The 22508-nt window shown below is 37.6% G+C and overlaps 1 protein-coding gene across 3 annotated transcripts in view; it reads left to right on the top strand.

Annotated features, from left to right (window-relative positions):
- The window catches only part of dmd (dystrophin), a 235127-nt gene that overhangs the window by 132759 nt on the left and 79860 nt on the right, over window positions 1-22508 (top strand). For all 3 annotated transcript variants that reach the window (XM_087791572.1, XM_087791573.1, XM_087791574.1), the window contains 10 exons: window positions 1636-1828; window positions 5731-5876; window positions 12462-12562; window positions 14085-14196; window positions 14273-14386; window positions 15228-15383; window positions 15458-15628; window positions 16685-16867; window positions 18684-18818; window positions 20296-20445. In XM_087791572.1, coding sequence (XP_087647698.1) covers window positions 1636-1828; window positions 5731-5876; window positions 12462-12562; window positions 14085-14196; window positions 14273-14386; window positions 15228-15383; window positions 15458-15628; window positions 16685-16867; window positions 18684-18818; window positions 20296-20445 — 1461 coding nt within the window. The remainder of the gene's footprint in view (window positions 1-1635; window positions 1829-5730; window positions 5877-12461; window positions 12563-14084; window positions 14197-14272; window positions 14387-15227; window positions 15384-15457; window positions 15629-16684; window positions 16868-18683; window positions 18819-20295; window positions 20446-22508) is intronic.

The following is a 22508-nucleotide window of genomic DNA, read 5'->3' on the forward strand; positions in this document are numbered from 1 at the left end:
CACAGCCTTCTTCGCAAAAGCCAAGACTTTATTCTTACCGAGAAACTTACCCAGGCTCTACCTTTCCCTAGTTCTCTAGCTGTACCTCACCATGGTGGTGTCTAGGAAAAGTGCTAAACAATCTCACTTGGGTTCCCTTGTTATTTAGAGGAGCAGCGGTTTTACTCTGAGTCTCTTCCTAATGACTGAGCTCCTTCTGAGAAAACTCCTGGAACCTTGTATCTCCCACACTTTTGGCCATTTTACAGAATCTATTTTTGGGCTCATTCCCTGCCAAAAGAGAATAATACATATCCTAATACCCCCCACCAGTTGTGAACAAGACTCCCTATTACACTGCAGAAAACTGACCAAAAACATTTTTCCTTAAACCGAGAAAAATCTCTAAATTTAGGAAAATTATGTCACAACACGATCTGGAGCTTATATCCATTCGTTTGTGTCTTCTCGTTTAGACTATTGTAATAGTTTATTTTCATGTCTAAACAAAAGGAGCTGTCTCGCCTGCAGTTGATACAGAACTCTGCAGCAAGAATTCTGACCTGCTCTAGTAGAAGAACTCACATTTCTGAGATCCTTAAAACTCTTCACTAGTTGCCAGTTTCTTCCAGGATCAACTTTAAAATGCTGGTTCTTACTTTCAGATCTATTCATGGTCAGACTCCTCCTTACATCAGTGATCTGATCCAGCCTTACACCCCAGCTCGGGCTCTGAGGTCTGTGGATCAGAATCTAATGATGGTTCCTAAACACGGTTCAGGACCAGAGGAGAGAAATCCTTTCAGGCTGTTGCTCCTAAGCTTTGGAATGATCTTCCTCTCTCTGTGTTTGATGGATCTACTGACTCCTTCAAGAAACATCTTAAGATATTTTTATTTGTGCAGGCTTTTTCCTAGTTTTCTGGGACTCCTGTGTTTTTCTTATGTGTCTTGGCCTTTTAAAGTGTTTAAACAGTGTAAAACTGTTTTTTGATTGTTCAAGCACTTTGTGACCCTGCTCTAGAAAGGCGTTTTACAAGTAAATATTACTTACTTACTTACTACTAAACACATTTTTTTTATCAGTCAGAAAGGGCTTTTAAAAGACCAAATCTTTCTTATACTATATCAAAAAGATTGAAACAAGTGCAACATAAATAGAAGGAGATATAAATAAGGATGAAACAGCCGTACAAGGAGGATTTAAATGTTTGATCTAGACTATTATTCTTATCTTCTTCTCAAATTTGCCCATACTAGAAATATAAAAATAAATCAACTAAATACTTATCTTAGACCATGTTTCAAAAGTTATCAGCCAGTTATCTCCACATCTGTTTCCTCACAACGTTTTTTTATCTAATGCTAAAACTGGATGTTGTGGTTTCAAAGCAAATCTGAAGTTCATACACAGCTTCACAGCTACTCTCAGATTTTCGCTGAGCTGGCCTAATTTCCTGCTTGGCTTCCCGTTCATTAGCACTTGGCGCTGGATTTAACTTTTCTGATTCAACATTAAACAAATGAAGTGGAACTGTGAAATTTAAAACACAATGCATTTCCACGTACTTCTATTTTTTAATAGGTCAGCGAAAATAGATTTGAGCAATTCATTCCCATGGCACGGCGAGGAGACTAAACTCTGGCGCTCCTGCAGGAGGAGGTGATCCGTCTGGCCTCGCTGCAGCCTCAGGTGGACCTCCTGGAGAAGAGGCTGAAGGAGCTGAAGGAGGCGAAGGACGGAGACGAGGACCCCGCGGCCTTTCTTGATGCAGACATAGAAGCCTTCAATGAACATTACAACAAGGTTCTGGAGGATCTGAGAGCGAGAGAGAAGCAGCTTCAGATGGGTAAGATACGTTTAAAAAGTCTCACTTATCATCTGGGAAAATGGAGGAAATGTGTTTAAATACGACAATAATGAATGCACAGTGAGGTGGAGAAGAAATCTCACAAGGGGTTCATTTAAAACAATGTTAAATGAATCTGTTACAAAGTTCCTCTCAATGAAATGTGAATCCCAAAGTAACTCTCTGAATGAATCCCCCTTTGGAATCACTTGGCCTTCCAGAGCAGATGGTCATCAGCTGGAGAATATTCATGGTGCTGGCCGTGATGCTGCTTGGCTCAGTTTGCCATGGATGCTTGACACCATGACAACCATATGGACCTTGCATATGTGGCTCAACAGAATTCTAAACAGTGACCCAAAAAACTAGGCCATGAGTGAAAAGCAGGAAACTCAACATGTACATTTTACCCAAGATAAATGTTAAACGAAACGGAAAAAATGCATCATTTACATGGTGATAAAAAGGGAAAATTGATACCTTTAAACCAAAAAGTAAGATTTAACTTTTTTCTAAGGTAAGTTTCAAGTCTTTCGGAGGGCCACACAAAGTTCTTTCAATCTATCTATTCTGGCCCTGAGCCGCACGTTGTCTCGTTCATCTGTATTCTGCTGAGCGTTGAAAAGAAAGCAATAGTAAGATTCCGCCTGCTTTATTAGATTCTACCGCCGTCACATTTGTATGTACAGATGAAGGTGATATAGACGCAAACATGAGACACGTTTTCATCAGCCACAGATGAGGAAATTGATAAATAGATGCAGCCACACTAACTGATACAGCGAGTTATTTGTTCCACTTGAAATACTGTCAACAGAAAAGCCTCCTGATATAGGGAAACAGAAGCAGAAGAAGGCAGATGCTATTCTTCTCTGTCGACGAACGAAAATATTGGACCAGAGATGTTATGAGGATTGATATCGTCCCATCTTTTAGTCTGAGTCCTTTTATTATTAAACTCTGCAGCTCCAACGTGCTGTCTGTTCGAGATGAAAGTTCTAAAGAACATTTGTTTCTCATAACTTTTAGGCATCAACAGGTTCGCATTTATCACTTTATTTACCTTAAATACTTTATTTTGTTTATATATTTTTCATTTTAAAACAATTCATAACACCCAGTCATATTTTAATGTTGTCCAGGGCCAATATCTTACACATTTACAGTATATTTATTATCCTTATAAAAAAATGTTTTCATTGTTTTATGACCAAACTACATATTATTTATAATAAAATAAATTAGATAACATGGAAAAAATGTAATAGTTTAAGGAATTTAATAACATACGTCTTCATATTATATCTTTGGTCAGCCCTCTTACATATAGTATATTCATACTATGAATTTACTATATGTTCCATAATGCACTCAGTTGGATTAAGAGAAAATTGCTTTCATATTTCAAAGTGAAAATCAGTTAAAATCAAATTTCACTTCAACTGTCAGTTTTTGTATAAACACCAAAAGTAGCAGAATTTCAAGGGCGACCAACATCAAAACACAACACTCCTGACTTAGGATTGATGACGCACAGTGACATACCTAGGTGCTTGACCAATCACAGTGAAGTGGGTGTGGTTATGGTAAACAAGATCGCATCATTGTTTTCAGTGGGCGGGGTTAAGAGCATTTTCTAATGCAAATATTTCAATGAAAAGAGAGTTTTGTACAAATAGACACATACTGATGAGTGGAATAGAGGTCCAAGATATATTTAAGACACACTTATATCAACCCATTAGTTGCCCTTTAAAAAGAATTCCAGAATACTGAATCCATCTAAAAAATGTAGAGTGAAAAAAAAGAAACGTACAAACCTGAGGAAATAATAAGTCAAAAGTAAAAGTAAGTCTAGATTTGATGGCATTTACACTTCCTTGAGGTCCTGAAGAAACAACGTTGGGCAACATGAAATTTTCAAAGCCAATGCAGAAGAGCAAAGAAAAGTGCAGTTCTTCAAGTGTCCACTTGAGGCTGGCTGCAGAAAGACCATAAAGCACAAACACAGCCAAAAAACAAACTTCAACTTTTGACGATCTGTCTTAACACTAAGATGGTACAACTGCATATTAGCATCAAAACAATGAGCAGCAACAAGAAGAAAATGTGTCGCCACAAGATTTGTGTTTGGATAAATAACAAGCAACAATGGAAGATTGTATTAGCGGTTGAAACAAAACAAGACGGACCAGATAGATCTATAAACCAGCTGAAGCGTTTCAAGATCTTCCAGTTCGAGGTAATGTGCTCTCTTGTTCTGGCCTTCAGTGGCAGCATCTGTTCACACCTTAAATGTGGTGCCTGAGCCTCCCTCGTGTAATTTTTACCTTCAGAGTTTGCCAATCGCAGACCTGTCATCACCTTCTTTGTGTGAGACTTCAATGAGAGCCTGAGAAATTGTGAGCGCTGCTTTGATCAGGGCGAGGGAAGCCAACGTGGACAGATGCTGGGACAGAGCTGTTGTTGAACACTGCAGACGTGTGGTAAATAAACACAACGCCAGATAGTCGCTGTTTGTTGGAGACAAAGATGGGGCGGTTGAATGTGTAGAAGAGTAGCAGCTGGTGGAGAAATAAAAATGCTGACAGCAAACTTTTTCTTTTTGGATAGGTTCTCTCTCTCTGTTTCCCCCTCCATACTTCCTCACCTATGCAAGCGCTGAGATTCCTAACACTCTGTGTACGATTCACAAAAAGTGTGTGCAGCTCCAAACCCCTCCGGGCTTGAGCTGTTGACAACTGCACTGAAATTCATTTTTCTAAAAAGGAATTATTCAAATCGTTTCCTATTTTCCAGCACTTTTATTTTTCTACCTGTAAATATGGTTTTGCTGAGGTCAGCATATTCAGGGATCCATAAAAAATGGGAATAATACACTTGTGAATTTGTATTGAGGCCTAGTGTTTGGAAAAAGAAAGGATTCTGTACAACGTATGAGTCATGAGTTTCAAATATGCTCACTCATTATTCATTTCTTCTAAACAGCACAGCAACATTTATGATTATTTTTCATTTATTATTATGTCTATTTAATTATCTTAAATTGTATATTCTGTGTGTGTATATATATATATATATATATATATAAAATAATTGTATGATTTATATAAAATTCATCCATCCATCCATTTTCTGTGCCGCTTTTTCCCTTATGGAGGTTGCGGGTGGGGGGCTGGAGCTTATCCCAGTTTCTATGGGCGAGAGGCAGGGGACACCCTGGAAAGGAAGCCAGTCTGTCTCAAGCCACAGAAAGACACACAACCATTCACACACACACACACTCATACCTAAGGACAATTTCCCCAACTTTCCAATCAACCTCTATATGTTTTTGGACTGTGGGAGGAAACCGGAGTGCCCGAAGTAAACCCATGCAACACAGAATTCATAGTAAAATAAATAACATTCACAGGTAAAAATGTATTTTTAATTTTAGGTAAAATAGAGAGAGCTCACATACATGTCTTCTAGATTTTGCGATAAGGACTATAAAAATATCCAGGTTGTGTAAGGTTTGAGGGAAAAATGTAAGTAGTAAGTTGTAAAGCTAAACAGCAGATGTTTTTGAAAATATGTTATAGAGGTCTGACAAAAGTTCTCGCTTAAGTGTGATAAACTTATAAATGCACTATTACAGGACAACATCCACTGCTCAGGTAATTTCTCATGACTTGAAAAAAAATTGAATTCAAACGTAAAACATAAACATAAAACTACTTACATGTTTCAATTTTGGAAACTATTAGCCATCAGTGATTTATCTTGATAGTTTTTCTCACAAAGTTTGTCATAGCTTAAAAGAGTCAACTTACAAGACCAGAGTTCAGGGACGCCTGTTGCTGACACAGTGGTTCTCCTGTGTTTTCTGACGCATCGTTCTTCCTCCATCTTTCCTTCAGTGTTGGACAGTCTACCTCCTGCACGATACAAGGAGACCATCACGACACTACTGGCATGGTTGCAACACTGCGAGGCGAAGCTGGCGGTACCTTCCACGGCTGTTACAGAGTATCCAGTCATGGAGCAGAGGCTGAAGGACGTTCAGGTAAACTCCCACACATCAGGAAACAAAAGATCTTTTCAACTCATTTTTCTTGGCTAATAAAAACAAATATGGAAACCTTTATTAATACCGTACATGCTAGCATTAAACAAACGTCAATTTTCTTTTCCCCTGGAATGCCATGAGCCTCCAGATTGAATTTAAGTATGGATTTCACAATTAACAATTCTTTGTCTTCATTAAAAACAAAAACATGAGTTGGATTATTTTCACAAACAATCAAGATCATAACCTTTATGTTCTATTCCCCATCAGTTTAAAAACATGCATCATTATTTAATTATTTAATTAATATTATAGACAATAACTTTTACTTACAGCATAATATACCAGCAACATGCACATGAAGACTAGTGTTAGACTGTGGAACTACACTACTGCTGAACGTGTCTTTTTCGATTCCTCAACAACTTTTGTGAAAACATTAAAATTCTATCGCGACTGCTGGAAGTAGCAAAGAGGGAGCAGAGTGTCAAAGGTGACAGTCAATGTGTCGCATTAACCTCCAGATTCATTTAGAGATTCAGCCTGTTGAGAAGATCACTCTCAGGGACTCTGTGGAATCACTAGTGGAAAGGAAAATCGTTTTTTTAAATTGCTTCCTGTAACAGGGGAAGACAGACATTTGGCTTATATAGCTAAGTTTACTTACTCCATTTACTTCAGACGGTCCCGGATAAGTTTGCCAACTACATTCTCAAGAGCCATGTCTTCAAAATATTATGCTGTAATGCTCAAATAAAAAGTTGCTCAACATGTTCTTAGAGGTTTATACTCTATGTTGAAGTGGAGCGAAGTCTCATGTGATCGATGAAGTGCACCTGTCAATCTCCCGCACCATTCTCCCTCACTCGTGAACAAGACCTTGAGATACTTTCACTCCTTCATTTGGGGATGGATCTTATCCCCCATCCAGAGAGGGCACCAACAGCTTATTCAGTCTGAGACCCATGGACTCAGATTTTGAGGTGCTGATTTTCATCCATGCAGCTTCACAATTGATTTTTCTTCTAATGACATCTTGAAAGAACGTCGGCCATCTCTGCCAGTAATATAGAAAATCAAATCCACTCACGTGAAATCCAATCATAGCTTTACTTCATAGCTTACTTTCGAGAACGTCTTTGAACAGTAAAAGAAGAACAAACAATGTTTTCTGACTTATTATGTATGAGGTACCTCTATTGACTGTTGCCGCTGGCGAGATTTGATATTTCAAATTACAGCAACTCTTCAAAGGTTTATACTTTCAAATTCAACACCCATTGCACTGTAAGAGTCTCTCGTCTGCCTCTCAGTACAATCAATGTTGTGTGTATTAAAAGAAAAGAAAACAAGAACTTTGAGAGAGAAGATGGATGGCGCTGGTCAGAGCCAGCTAAAGGCAGCTGTCAAGACAGTTAGAAAAATGAACGAAAGAGTGATTTTTATTTTAGTAAAATATCTTGTTTCATATCACTGAAAATCACTCTTGCAACACAAGCAACCAAATTTTGCTACAGGAGCTAACAAACACATTTACTCTATCAAGCGAAACATCTTTGTAACATATTGTCAATCAGTTTCAACTTATCTCAGTTTTATACATATACTTAGTTTTGACTATGTTTTATAGTTAGACTTTTTTTTTCCCATTTCAATTTTCTTTGAAGCCAAGAATCTAAACGTGATTGAACTGCCATTATTGAAAGAAAAATACCATTTTTTCACACCCATTACACACTGGAACATGTATGAAAATATCCTCGAAAATGTTGTTTTTCCCACTTTGGAAATGTTTTTGCACAATATTTCCTAAATGATAGTTAATATGAAAAGGTCTACTTGAATATGATTTGGGGTACTGATGGCAACCTATGATTTGTTTTGTACATGGTGAAACGTGTCCTTGCACACACACACACAAGTTATGTGTGTGTGGTTTTCTCTCCTGATTGAATTTCTATGTTTACCTGGTGCTGCATCCAATACATGAAAGTGCTTTACATGTAAATTAGAAGATTCAAATAAGGCAATTGGACAAATCTGAATGTAAAAATGGCAAATATCACACACATCTACGTCAACACAAGCAAATGTCAAATGTTCTGAAGAATCCATTTAAACTAAATATTAAACTCAGGGAACATGCTGCGAGTCAAACTCATCATCATCCTTCTTTTGAAGACTAAGTATATTTAACAAGCAAGAATGAAACACTGCCCCAGAGGCAGCTTATAGACGTGTTGAACACAAAAAAAAAAAAGAGTCATTTGACTTTTAGAATCTGCTCGAGTCATAATTGATGTCATAAAAAAAATGTGAGTCTTTGAATTCACATGATTCCTGAAGGATACTTAGGATCTATTGTTTTTCTTCACAAGAAGGATCAGAGTTGAATATTTGCTCACAAGATAGACACTGGCATATTTTTTTAACCTGCTCGTATTTACATTTACATTAAATTGTTCCCTTCTTTGACTCATTTTCTGAATAAATTAAGGTAAAATGTTTTTTTTTATTTTGAAAAAAATAAAGAAATAATTGGACGTTGTTTGCTTTTCTCGTACTTGAAGCCTTACAGCAGGGAAACCAAACCTTTTCAAGGAGGGCCACATTTGATTTGATAAACATTAGTCGGGGGTCCCAACATTGGGAATTTATTAACAAACAGAAATGGAAAAACACTTTTAAAGTCTTTTGAATTTAACCTTTACTTTCAGAAGCATCATTTTGCCCCAATTTTTGCCTCGTGAAATCTTCTCAAGGCTCAAAATTGGACCCATGACTGTACTTTGGGTATGTCTCACCTCAAGTTAGGATAAATCGTTAAAGTATAGTTTACTTCTCCCCAAATTGTATTTAGAATTTTTAACCTTATATATAATTTAACCATATTTCCTGTCATTATTTCTTAACTGAAAATATAGTCAAATCTAAAAATAATCCTGCTATTTTATTATCAGATGACCTTTTTATAGTTGGAAAATGATTTCTTTGAGATCTACCTGATCCATTTTTATATTTGTCAAGTCTCCATCTACCTATTTAACATGCAGTGAGTGCAAGCAGAGGCTCCTGTTGTGGGTTTTTGTGTGTTTGTCTACAACTCTGCAATTATGAGAGGCGAGTTAGCGCGTTCCCAGTGGAGCGAATCACCACCGCTGTTTATCACGCCATCTATCCGCGGACACTTGAATACACTCATGTATATCAAAAACAAATCAACTGGGTTTTAATTTTTTCTTGCCTTTTTTTTTTTCAAAAATATCATGAAGCAATTTCTATCTTCAGTTGAAGTCAAGGTCACTCAACCGAACGTGTGTTTCTTGTGCATCTGAACTGCTCTCGGCGACTTTAAACCTGATAATGGTCTTGTAGCGTCGCAGGGATCAAGCTTTGTAGCCCCAGATTAATTAAAGTTGATTGTAGATAATAATTAGAGGGTTCTTCTGGCATGCAGATAAGCCGTCATTAATTCCTGACTGTTTACTAGTGACGGACCCCAGCGTGGGCGGGAATCTGGATAAAGGAGCGAGTAGTTGATCTGCCTCAGTCTTTAACCTTTAAAAAAAATGTTAATTCACTTGATCATTGTGTTGCTAATGTTAAGAACAATTAAGTTAGATATCTGACTGTCAGGAATGATCTGGAGACACAACACTGCAATTATAGCTCGAAACTCTTGAATCACTTTCAGCACATTTGGAGAAGAAAATGATGAATAAAATAATTTAAAAATCCAAACTCAAGGCTTTATTTTTGGGAATATTTCAATGGGTTAATTTCCTTTCAATCATAAGTGGCAGGTTTGAGATCTAAAACCTGAATTGTTGCCTGTTCATCCTTGAGCAAAATATTCAGTGACACTGGATTTCAGTTTTATAGTTGTCTATTAAAGTCTAACCTCTCCTTTTACTGCACATGATTTCAAAACTATCTTTAGATTTGTCATTATAAACCTCTAAGCTACCCATTCTCCAACTCAGGGTCCATTTTAAAAAGTGGTCTAGCATCAAGTTCCTGTTGCTCAATTTGAAAAAAAAAAAAGTATGTAAGTAATACAATGTAAGTTATTTGTATAGCGCCTTTCTAGACCAGGGTCACAAAGTGCTTAAACAATCAAAAGCAATTTAAAAATACCTACAGATTTATCTTTTAATGGCCAAGACATAAGAAAAACAACAGAGTCCCAGAAAATCAAGGAAAAAGCCTGCACAAATAAGAATGCTTTTAGATGTTTCTTGAAGGAGTCAGTAGACTCCATTAAACACAGAGAGAGAGGAAGATCGTTTCAAAGCTTAGGAGCAACAGCCTGGAAGGATTTCTCTCCTCTAGTCAGGAACCATCAGTAGATTCTGATCCACAGACCTCAGAGCCCGAGCTGGGGTGTAAGGCATGATCAGATCACTCGTGTAAGGAGGAGCCTGACCATGAATAGATCTGAAAGTAGGAACCAGAATTTTGAAGTTTATCCTGAAAGAAACTGAAAGCCAGGGAAGAGTTTTAAGGATCTGAAAAATGTGAGTTCTTCTACTAGAGCAGGTCCGAATTCTTGCTGCAGAGTTTTGTATTAACTGCAGGCGAGACAGCTCCTTCTTGTTTAGACATGAAAATAAACTGTTCTTGTTCTAAACAAGAAGACACAAATGCATGGATTATAAACTCTAGATCATGTTGTGACATCATTTTCCTAAGAAAATTAAATAAATAAATAAGATGTTGAATAATCTCATATACTTTCATATACTATCATTTGTATTCTGGCAACAATTGTGCCACTGACTTGCAAATACTTAAGTGTCAGAGTGTTATTTGAATCCAAGCCCATTGAGTTCAGGCAATGTTGACTAATACACGTTTACTTGTTAAGTCTACTACAGCCCTTAGATCATACTGTAGACTTTAGACACTATAATAATACATTTTGGGGAAGGAGCATTATGTATTCTATTCTATGTTAATCTTTGTGTCTTTGTATTTCTGTATATTTGCACTTTGTCATCCCATTAACTTATTTCTTTTATTTGTACTTTATTCTTGTTTTTATGGACCTATCATTTGCTGTGAACTGTAACCCCAATTTCCCAAAGGAGATCTCCAGAGGGATTAATAAATTATATCTATCTATATAAAATACAATTTATAAAAGGGGATTCTTTAAAAAATGTGTTTAAAAATCACACTGAAACAAGTGTTTAAGACCAAAGCTGTTTTTTTTAACTAGGCTGTAGTAATTTTTTTTTAAGGCCTCATAAGTATTATTATTGGCTCGATGTGACACCCATTGTCTCTGCAGCCAGCCTCCAGTGGACACCAAATGAACTGCACCCTTTTATTTGCACTTGCTTTTTTAAACCGGTTGTTGCCGCTAAGACCATACACGCCAAAGAAAAAAAAAAGGACACACCTTTAAATGTTTATTTATACTTTTTTATATCTTAAATAATGAATAATAGAACACTAAACGAATACTCTACGGTAACTTTCTTTAATCCTGCACTCTCCTAATTTCAAAGTGCAATTATTGCCCATCTTAAATCAATTTTTGGTTATATACGGTTGTTCTTTTTTGTTTTTGAATGTAATAAAAGATGTAAAATATGGTGTAGAAAGAGCAACATTTACAGACAATCTTATATTCTAAAACAGTAGCTGAGCCTCCTGGTCCGCTTTAATAGGCGCTCTGGACTTGAAGCTTTTGAATTTAAGAGCGTTGAGGAGGCACGGGTTCATAAGTTCGAAGGCGTTACTTCTCACGCCTCCTAGTGATGCCAATCTAGACCCGACTTAAGCTGCCCAGGTCTCCCGCGGTGGACCTCTCTGCTGCAGTGGTGCGATGGTGGTTAAGCTTTGCTCGCTGATGGGTGTCCGGTTCAAGCTAAACTAATACTCGGAACAACCTCGGTGTGAAAGAGGATTTCTATCCCCCAAACTTTTCAACCCAAATCTATCCAGGAATTCCCTCTTCTATCCTCTTGAAATTCACCCCGTGTGCTGGAGTAAGAGGAATCAAGAGCTGTGAAAGTGCTGTCATTACAACACGGCTACCCCTCCTGAATTTTATCCGCTCGCAGCCTCTGAGGTGTTTTCTCTGCTCGCTCAAAAATCATACGGCCTAATTATGATGCGGCCGGATTTGACGCCACGGCGTCGACGTGTCTTGACAGCTGAGAGTTAGTCGATAAATCCTACCGAGCGAGTTTAACAGCTGACCCTCCAGAGGTACTTGTGATAGCTCTGCCAATATTGTTTTTGGCAGCGCAAAGATTTTCAATTTGACCAATTAGGTCGTCTATATGTGCTGCGAGTGAGCTGTGAATTTGTCTAAGCCGTTACGGAATTACGATATTCTGCGATCAATTAGTTGACCTTGCGGTGAAACTGCTGAAGCAGTTTATCAGTCAGTTAACAACATGATTTACTAGTTAATAGAATTATCAAACCAATGATTTGTTTAATAGGTTTCATACTTTTAAGAGCAAGATGCTAAACATTTCCGTCCTAAAATACATCTTCACTATCTTTTATTTCCATGTACACTGTTAGATTTTTCTAATTTTTGCTGAATTATTCTCCCTTCCGCAGGCCCTGCAGGTGGCACTGGCTGACCACCAAGGCGAGCTGGACTATCTCACGTCAGCTGTGGAGCAAGTCTTCCTGAAGGCTCCTTCAGACATCGGCCAAAAGTAAGACTCAGGCTGGATAGAAAAAAGTTGCTCAATGTAGTCAACATTGCATGACTGTAATACTGAAGCATTGATTATAGTTATGTTTTTGAAGGTTTCTTTGCAATGTAATGGACCACAGGGTGCTTCTGAAAACAATTCCTTTAAGATGTTTTGACTCAGATCCACAAATTATAAACAATCAAAGGCCAATTATTCCGACATTTTTGTGTGTGTCAACAGAGAACCTGATTAAATGCAAAGAAACAACTAGAATTATATTTAGTGCTTTTTTAAATTGCATAAATCACATTTTTTAACTCGATCTTCTTTGATTCTCTTTGAAAGTTATCTTTTTGTTAACCCTTTTGTTGTCTCTGGGTCAAGGTGAACAACCTCCCTGGCTTCCATAAATACATATGCAGTGGTGAAAGTCGTTCACCTTGACCCAGAGTCAGAGGGATACCACAAACACATTTGTTTTCGGGCCTTAGGCTCACCTTGACCCTGGGATAACACAATCAATACCACAAACACATCTTTTTTCAGGTCACCTTGACCCTTAAATAAAACCGGGGTTAAATCATATTTGAATTGGTCTTTTTATGCTTAATTTGTTTCGTAAATTATATAAAATTTGTATTTTTTTTTAATGTTTAACGTACAGCACTTTCATGTTTTTTGTTTTTTATTTTATTATAATTCAGACAAAGGAACACATCAACATAAAGAAACAAGAAGTAAATATTCTATTTGGTGAAATAAAAAACGTATTTAAAAGGAGCAGAAATGATAAGAACTGCTAATTTTTCATTCCTAAAAAACGTCTTGTTTGCGCAAGTTATTTTTATCAGTTGTATTTGTTTGATTAGAAAATTCTAGGATTGAACCTGTATGATGTATACTAAATAAACATGGTGTATGATTTAATGTATGTATAGTTAAAACTTGGTTGCAGGCAACACTTGGGGCTACTGAAGTCTGAAATACAGGAGAATGTAAATAAACAGATAGAGGATCAAATTATTTCTTGTAAACTTCTAGATTTGCACGTGTTTCTTCCTCAGGTCGTTAGTTCAGGTCATGTTTTAATTTCTACTCACATGCCACGTCTTGTTTTATGAAATATCAAAACTGCCACATGCTCATGTTTGTCTGCTCGGATCATAAACTATCTTCTGTGTGCTAGCAAAAACAGATTTTGTTGAGTGAATATTATGGCCTGGAGATGCTAATCTGCAGCCGAGGCTGAGTCTAGTAAAGCTTGAAAAACCCTCAGGCTTCTGTTTGAACCATCCAGTGAAATAAAGACAAGGGTCTGCATATTAGTAAGCCGGAAAACATTTTCTTTTTTTTTGGTCTTCATGCCCACATCACCATTTGTTGTCGTCAGAGGAAACATTTTATCTGGTTGTTATCAGCGGCTTTTATTTCCCCTCATCAAACGTTTTAAGTCGGACATGTACTTTTTTGTCACTCAAGGACCTTATTGTGCACATTCAGTGGTATTTTTTTAAAAGTCTGCGTTTCTGTTCCCCTCCAGGTATCGCACAGAAATGGACAGCGTCACGTCACGCTGGAGGAGGCTCAGCAGCACGCTGGCAGAGAGCATTCAGAGGATCCAGGAGCTCATGGCCAAGCTGTTGCAATTTGAGGTGAGACTGGTTCAATTTGAGTTTGGAATAACATTCTGTTCCTGCCCCTGATGTGATGCGTTTCTCCTCCTGCCAGAATGACGTGAAGACCTTGAAGAAGTGGATGGCCGATGTTGACGTCTTCCTAAACGAAGAGTGGCCAGCGTTGGGAGACTCGGAAGCGTTGGAGAAACAGTTGGAACAGTGCACGGTGAGGAAAGTCTGGATTTTGAGAACTTAAAATTGTATGACAGGTTATTTAGTCCTGGCTTTTTTTAAAGTACTCGTTAGATATGAACACCTTTTCCATTTTAAGATATAATTACTCTTAACTATTTGAACTTTGCAACATGTGAATTTCTCAGCGAATCCATAATGATTATTTGAACTAACTTACTCTTTTTCAATTTAACATAAACTTTTGTACTTGTTCCTCAACACGGCTGTAGAAAGGAGAATTTATTAGCTGAATTGATTTGAGTACAATGCAATATGACATTTAAAATGAACACTCGAGATAAAAAGGTTCAAATTAAACATTTGAAAAAAACAATACATATACATATATATATTTTCAAATCATTTTTACCACAGCTGTCACATACAAGCAGCATCTGATTTAATCAAGAGCAAACATGGAGCAAAGTTATATAGGAGTAAAACGTATGTCGAAGAAATTAGATTTTTTTTGTTTTTTAAAAAGGTTTTGTTGAACAGGAACAAACATGTAGGTTAATAAGAAATATTGACACTCCAAGAATAAAATACAATATCAAATGAACATGTATCCTTGTGAGAATTTACATTTTGACTCCTTACATATTTGCAATTGAGTTTTACTGATCAAAAGTAATGTACAGGCAAGCATGTAGGAGAAACAATTGAGAAAATCTTACTAATTTAAGTACTAAATAATCACAGTTCAAACAGATTTTAAGGTATTTGTAATTTGATAAATAAGATTGTAAAGACTAAGACTAAGACTAAGATTGTAAAAGTATTTTGTTTAAGCCTTTAATGTGAAACAATGCATTTTTATATGTTTCATTAAGGCTCTGGTCAACGACATACACACCATCCAACCCAGCGTCAACGGCATCAACGAGGTGGGTCAGTACCTCAAGAAAGAAGCCGAGCCGCCGTACGCCGTCCACATCCAGAAAGAGTTGGATGAACTCAACGCCCAATGGGAAAACATCTGCAAGCAGGTATGTAGTGTTTGACCTTCACTTTTTCTTACCAACAACAAAAATAATGGGGTTAACCTCGACGTTGGTTTTAGGCCTATGCGAAGAAGTCGGCCCTGAAGGGCGGCTTGGACAAGACCATGGCTCTGAGGAAAGAGATGCAGGAGATGCAGGAGTGGATCAACCAGGCAGAGGAAGACTATCTGGAGAGAGACTTCACCTACAAGACACCAGAGGAGCTTCGAAAGGCTGTGGAGGAGCTGAAAGTGAGTGTTTGGATGATCATTAACACAACAAAACCAGAGTAATGGGACCGAGGAACTGGTCAGTCATATATTTAGAACAATAACCGATAACTAAATGAGCCATTTTTTACTGCTGGATCATCCAGTTCCAGTGTTTAGCTTTCATTCAATTTTTTAATGTAAACTTAAATGAGCATAAATCCTTCCTACCTTTCTTTAAGATGTATTTTACTGTAAGGAAAATACTTTTGAGGAGTTACTCAGAATCATCGGGAAACTATAGTCAGTCGTAGCATCTGTATCCCTAGCAATAAATAAAGTTTTATTTTTAGATTTCAAAGATGATGGCTCCATTTCTTTCCCTCTTGTCACCATCAGATCCTGTTTAAATCCTGCCTGTCACCGCAAGCCTTCTCCCTCTTTATCTTTGGCTCTTTTTCAAAGCCCTCTCTGCTCTCCTCCTTCATTTCTCAACTCCATCGATTGTCCACTTTCGTCTCTTGAATGCAAAGCATTTCCCCGCGATGCTAATACCTGGCATTCAATCCGATGGTTTTCCACCAAAATCTTTGGCTGGAGTTTCTTTTATCCGCGGCTACAAAACAAAAAAAAACTCTCCTCGGGAGTCAGTTGAAATTAAAAATTGATTTCACTTTTATGCTTTCTGCTGCTAATCTGTCCACCCTGCTCATCATTCCATCACCTCTTCCCTTTTTATTTCTCCGCTCTCACTCCGCCCTTCTACTTCTTGTAATCCTCCTGTTTCATCTTTCTCGCTCGGGAAAATATTAGCTTGAACGCATTCAGTCATCGATTAGTTAGCTCTTTTGTCTTTCCCCTCACACTCAGTGACTTTGTCAACAGAAGATTCATTGATTCATTTGTTTGTGCACCCATCCCTCCATCCTTCCATCTGTCATGCCCTCTACTTCCCTTTCAAGATGTCGTATTCCATTTTTTATTTTCTCGCAGCTTTCTTTCATCGGTTCTGGTACTCGAGTTGATCAAATAAATAACAGGGTCTCTTCTTTTATGGTTTTGCTTTTTCATTTTGACTCCTCTGTGTTTTCCCCAAAGAGAGCCCAGGAGGAAGTTCACTCGAAGGAGTTAAAGGTCAAACTCCTCACGGACAGCGTCAACAGCTTCATCGCCAAAGCCCCGCCCACTGCCCATGATGCCTTACGTTCGGAGCTGGACGTGCTGACAGCCAATTACCAGCGTCTGTGCAGCCGCCTGGATGGGAAATGCAAAACTCTGGAGGTGAGATTGACAAATGATGATGGTGTGAAAGTCAAATATCAAGTGCTCGGTTTAATCGTTGACAAACAATTGAAGGATTAGAAGCTTTCTCCAGGATCAAGTTGAAAAACTAACACATTGTGCAGGGGGAATAATTGTGGCGTAATAGGCTCTGTTTGAAAAGAAAAGTGAGGTTTTCATTATTAAAATTTAGATTCATTGTAAACCTCGGAAACGTGAGACATACGGCCATTTGCCTGTTTTTAAATGGCCTTATAATGTCAAAACTGTAACATTGAATATAAAATTGATCGAATTCTCCATTATTATGTAATTTCTGCCTGAAGTCCTAAATTAAGTTTCATTACTACATTTGCCTGAGTTTTTTCTCCTTGGCCTTGGTCAAGTATTTATTTTATTTTTTACAAGCAATACACTTTAATCCTTCCTTTTTGGTGAAGATTTATTTTTCTGTCCCTCTAAATGAAAAAAAAAAGAAAAAAGATTTGTCCATTGACTTCTTTTTAAGATATATTCACATATTTGTGATTAATGTATTGAGAATTAAAAAATAATATATAAACAAATTTAAGGCATATGTAATCATTTTACATTTTGAGCTCATTGTTTAAATGTTGGCATCATTGCTTTTGTCGATGTCTGACTTTCTAAGAGATATTTAGTTTTATCGTATTATTATCTTAAATCTAAATTTATGCCAGGATTGTAAAAATATAAGAAGCTTAGAAATAAAAAAAATGGATATTCATCCTTAATATCATTAATTTATTTGTTGTTCTTATTCATCCTATGTACATGTTTGATATTTTTCATGTAAGCTTTTTTAAAAAGATCTTTTTTCCACTAAATTGATACTTGAACAGAACATTATTTTTGACATTATTTTTATTTCTTTTAGAGTTTTTAACTATTGACATTCATATTAACTGCCTATAATTTAGATGTTCTGTTATACTTTAGCAGTATAGTAAATATGTTGCAGGGAATTCAAATGGGTTTAAGGAAATTAAACAAAACACAGCAATAAATGAATGATTTCAAACATTTTCTCACTTATGTTGTATTTTGATACCCCACTTAATGCTGTCAAACTGATTTTTAAACCTTCTGATTTATCATCCTTCTGTTGTTCCGAGACAGTCCCTGGTTAATTTATTACCAGAGTTTGCTTCATTTGACTTTTTAAACAAATTCGATCAATATGCCAGCCTCAAAAAAAACAAAACTGTTGCAAATGGAAACCAACTAATCAAAGGAGCTGACAGCGAACAGATGTTGGGATGCTGGTCTGTATGGATTCTGCTGAGTCCGTGAACGTAAATTACTGAGGGTTGTCACCAAAGTGTAAGATAATAAAGTGCTCCGAGAACAGAGGGCGTTCATGTGAAGAGCGGAAGTTGTTGTTGAATCAGGTTTTCTGGATTTTTGCCGGTGCTCTTCACAAATCACCATTTGATTCCTCTTTCTAGTCCTGAACAAGCTGTATATTAAAATAGAAACAACTAAAAAAAAATGTTGGTTTGACAGATCCTAGAAAAGCAAGAAGACAGAATGAGGCTTTTACTTTATCCCCTCGTCTAACCTCGCTCTGCTCTGCATCATCTCCCTCCGTCTCCCCGGGTACAAATCCTGCTCCCTCATCCTCCTGCCTTGTTTTCTTAACAAATAATTACACTTGTGTCATGCTTATCCAATCTAATGGTTGAACTGTTCCTCCCCGGCTCTCCTCTTACCCTTCTCCTCATCACCTCATCAAATGTGACTGGATGTTGTTCACTGTAATGGTGTAATGGGTGGACGCTGATGTGTCGTGCAGGAGGTGTGGGCCTGCTGGTGTGAGCTGCTCTCCTACCTGGAGCAAGAGAACGCCTTCCTTGACCAGCTGGAGCAGAAACTGGACGAGACGGACAATCTTCAAGGCGGAGCGGAGGAGCTGCAAGAGGCGCTGGATGTGAGTCGAAAGAGTCGTGATTGTATCTTTAATTCACACAGTCATGGTGAAACAACATCACAGGCTGTCTCAGCAAAATCCGCCTGCTCCTCCCTTACTCTATCTTCCTTATACTAGTCACGACTATCCAACTAACTATGATGAATTAGGACTTCTGAGATGACTTGTATCATATCCTTAAAGCAACAGTACGGAACATTTTTACCAGTTAGTTGTATTAGTTTTTATTTTTTCTGTCATTCAACCATGTCTCATGTAGTATTATTTAATATCAATTATTTAAACCCTAATTTAACCTGTTATCTCGGGGTCAAGGTGACCCACTGTTTGAGGTATCCCTTGTGCTGCCTCTGGGTGAATCATCTCCACCTTCTGCTTATGTATTTCTGGAAAGGGTTAACAATGTTCTTTGCTACGTAACTTTGTCTACATGAGTCTCACGTGACAGCCCAAGTAAAGAGGCGTCATCTTAGTAAACTTAAACTGGTTCAACAATAAAACATATCATAATTTTAAAAAACTAAAATTATTGTAAAAAATAATAGTCTTGTAAAAGTAAATACCCATCAAACACCTTATGTTTTAGTTGAACAACTCTATTGGTGATGTGAACAAATTCTGTCTTTATTTAATAATGAAAAATAATAATTAAAATAATTAAAAAAGAGAGACAGTGTTTTCACACAAAGTATTGTGAGATTTTTTTGCAAGCAGGATGAAATGACAAACATTTAAGCATGCTGTATTTGGCAACTCCAGAAATTACTACTATTACACTCTCGAGACACTTGGGGGAGACAGAGATGATATTTTCAATCTAAAATGTTACTGCTTTACACTTTTTTTCTTTGGTTAACTAGTATTCTAAAGAAAATTTCATTTTATTCTAATATTTTTGTTTTGTAGGAAGTTACAGTCCTATGTCTTGTTTAAAATATTCATTTTGACTTTATTGTCCTCAATTAGGTTCACGTCATTGCTTACCAAAAAAGAAACCGTAAATAAAAAGTGTATAAAAAATATATACATTATTTAAAACGTAATGTCTAATGGAATGGTTTAGCTGTAATAGAGTTGTAACATTTTATTTTCAGTCCAGACATGCGACGGATAATTGTGCTTAATTCTTTTGAGATGATGAGATTAAACAATGCAGAAGCTTAACACGCCTCCTCATCCTGAATCTGCTGCCATCAGCCGCATCAACTTTACAGCAGATTTTCCGAAAGAGATGAGAAGCAATTTGTTCTGAGATCGCTGAGATGAGCTCTAATTGACCTTTTTTAATACCGGTATCGTTCTCAACAAGTTTTATCTCTTCCTATAATTAATAACAGATGACAGCAACATCGGAGAGACTGTCAGTCAAATGTATTTTCACCATTGAGCCAACAGGACGAATTAAAAAGAACCAGGCCTCATTAGTGTTGAACCATCGGCCTGTAATTGATTATTGTGTCTGTTTATTTGTCAACAGGGGCTGGAGGTTCTGTTGCGCCACCCAGAGGACAACAGAAACCAGATCCGGGAGCTTGCGCAGACCTTAATGGATGGAGGCGTTCTGGACGAACTGATACAACAGAAGCTTGATGCCTTCAACGCGCGATGGGATGAGCTGATGGCGCGGGTAAGATGTCTTGAACACAGTTTGTAGTTTTAAAAAGCTTTTCTTAGATCTTTCTTAGATCTCTTGTTTGTTGGATCGTATTTCTTATCCTAGCTTTGTAAGAGAACACAACGACACACTCCATATAAATAAATATATACTCATATACTCAATATGAATATAGCAGACATTAAGAAGACTATGGATATAGAGTTTTTAGTTCAATTACATGTGAAGAAAACTCACAATAGTTTATTAGCAGACTCTTAACTGTTCCTGTGGGAAACAAGAATGTGGGAGAACGACTTTAATGCTAATGATAAAATAAATAACACATCAAAAGTTCGTAAAGCTTAGATATTAGTCATGATATTTCAAGGTGCTTAACCCTTGTTTGATCTAAGGGTCAAGGTCACCCGAAGGCCCCAAAAGAAAATTACTTTGTTTACTGTGCCACGGGGTCACCTTGACCCTGATATAACACGAGGGTTAATTTGACAAGAATGCTGTGTCTCATATCGCACACTTATCTAAGTGCACTGATTTACAGTACACTGTAAGACAGTGTACTTTCTTACGCAGTGCAAAAATTTCGAAAGGGAAGTACTGTCTCAAATCAAACACTACAGGAAATGACCAGCTTCTTCTTCGACTACTTTTTAAGTGGCCATTGAAACCCCATTGACACATAACAGCGTGAAGAGTTATACAGTTGTTTCAATGTGTTTCTATCGTTTTCTTGTAAAGTTAGTGTTTTCTAGAGACAATTACGCTGGTGTCTGCTCCGAAGACACGTCGTTAATGACATATCTTGAGTTTGGCGTCACAAAGATGGCGGCCGTTGAGGATGGAAAGTGTCCATAAATCTACACTCAATTTTCTGGCCGTTTGAATGCACATAGCGAAGTACATTTTTGCACACTGCTCAGTTTGAACACACTTGTGCTCTCAAACTATTAATCGAAGTGCAGAAGTGCGCAATTTGGGTCACACCACAATACTCATTAATGAATTCACTGTGGAGTTTATCTCGAGTAGAAACATATCTGTACAGTTTTTCCCCACATTAAACGAAAAGTAGTGACCATTATTTTTTTTTTTCTCTTGTTTAATTGAACTTTTTTTTTTTCAAAACTTGACTTTTGCATGTGATATGCCATCTGTTGTAACATTCTCAGTAACGGTAACCTAAACGGCTCCTATGATGCTTTGCCGCCCAGTCAACCAATCACAGCTGTCCATCACCTTTGACATCGCAAAATACAGTTTTTAAATACAGTATTGTAGCAACAAATCTGTCTTCATTGAGTATGGAGAAAAGCATATTGGGATATTCACCCGTTTTATTGGCACCATTGGAAAGTTGGAAAGGTACCACGTTTTTGATACATTGTTGTGTTTATCAACCACAAACTCAAACGTGCAAATGGCAGCACTTTCTTTAATGATCCTCCAAACTTTTCATCTCATCTTTAAGACCGTCATCAATCTTTCCCCCCCTTTCTCCTCTCACCTTGTTATTTTTTTTTTTTTTTTCTCCTAACTTTCCCTCCCTGCGCCTCATCATCCGCCTCCTCTGGTCAGCTCTCCCCTCCTCCTCCCAGGCTTCATCAGCCATCATCCCCAACACCGCTGCGTTTCCCAGCCACTTGTGGTGATGCTCGGTGACAGATTACACACTCGCACACGGAAACACACACACTCTTCCTGCCCGCTGGGTTGATCCTCCCTCACAATAGCACCAGATTAATGTTCTTCTTGCAGCCTGATAAGCCTCCTTTTGTTTGTCAAACCAACAGAGACTGTGTGTGTGTGTGTGTGTGTGTGTATTTTGGGGTTTCTGTGTGTGTGTCTGAGTGTGACATTCTTTTATTCCGGACTACTTCTGTCTTCTGGGAACGGCCCTCTGGTGTCTGGTGTCGAGTCCTGCGTTTCTTTTGTTTCTGTGTGTATGTCAACACGTGTGCACGAGAGGTGAGGCGTGTTTGTTTGTCATCTATAAAGCGACGCAGAGCTCGCTGACTGGGGACGGCGCTCAGTGAATATCTGCAAAGACAGATGAAGGTGCAGCGACAAGATTACTG

The sequence above is a fragment of the Callionymus lyra genome, chromosome 5 (assembly GCF_982586985.1).
Source record: "Callionymus lyra chromosome 5, fCalLyr1.hap1.1, whole genome shotgun sequence".
Classification (NCBI taxonomy): domain Eukaryota; kingdom Metazoa; phylum Chordata; class Actinopteri; order Syngnathiformes; family Callionymidae; genus Callionymus; species Callionymus lyra.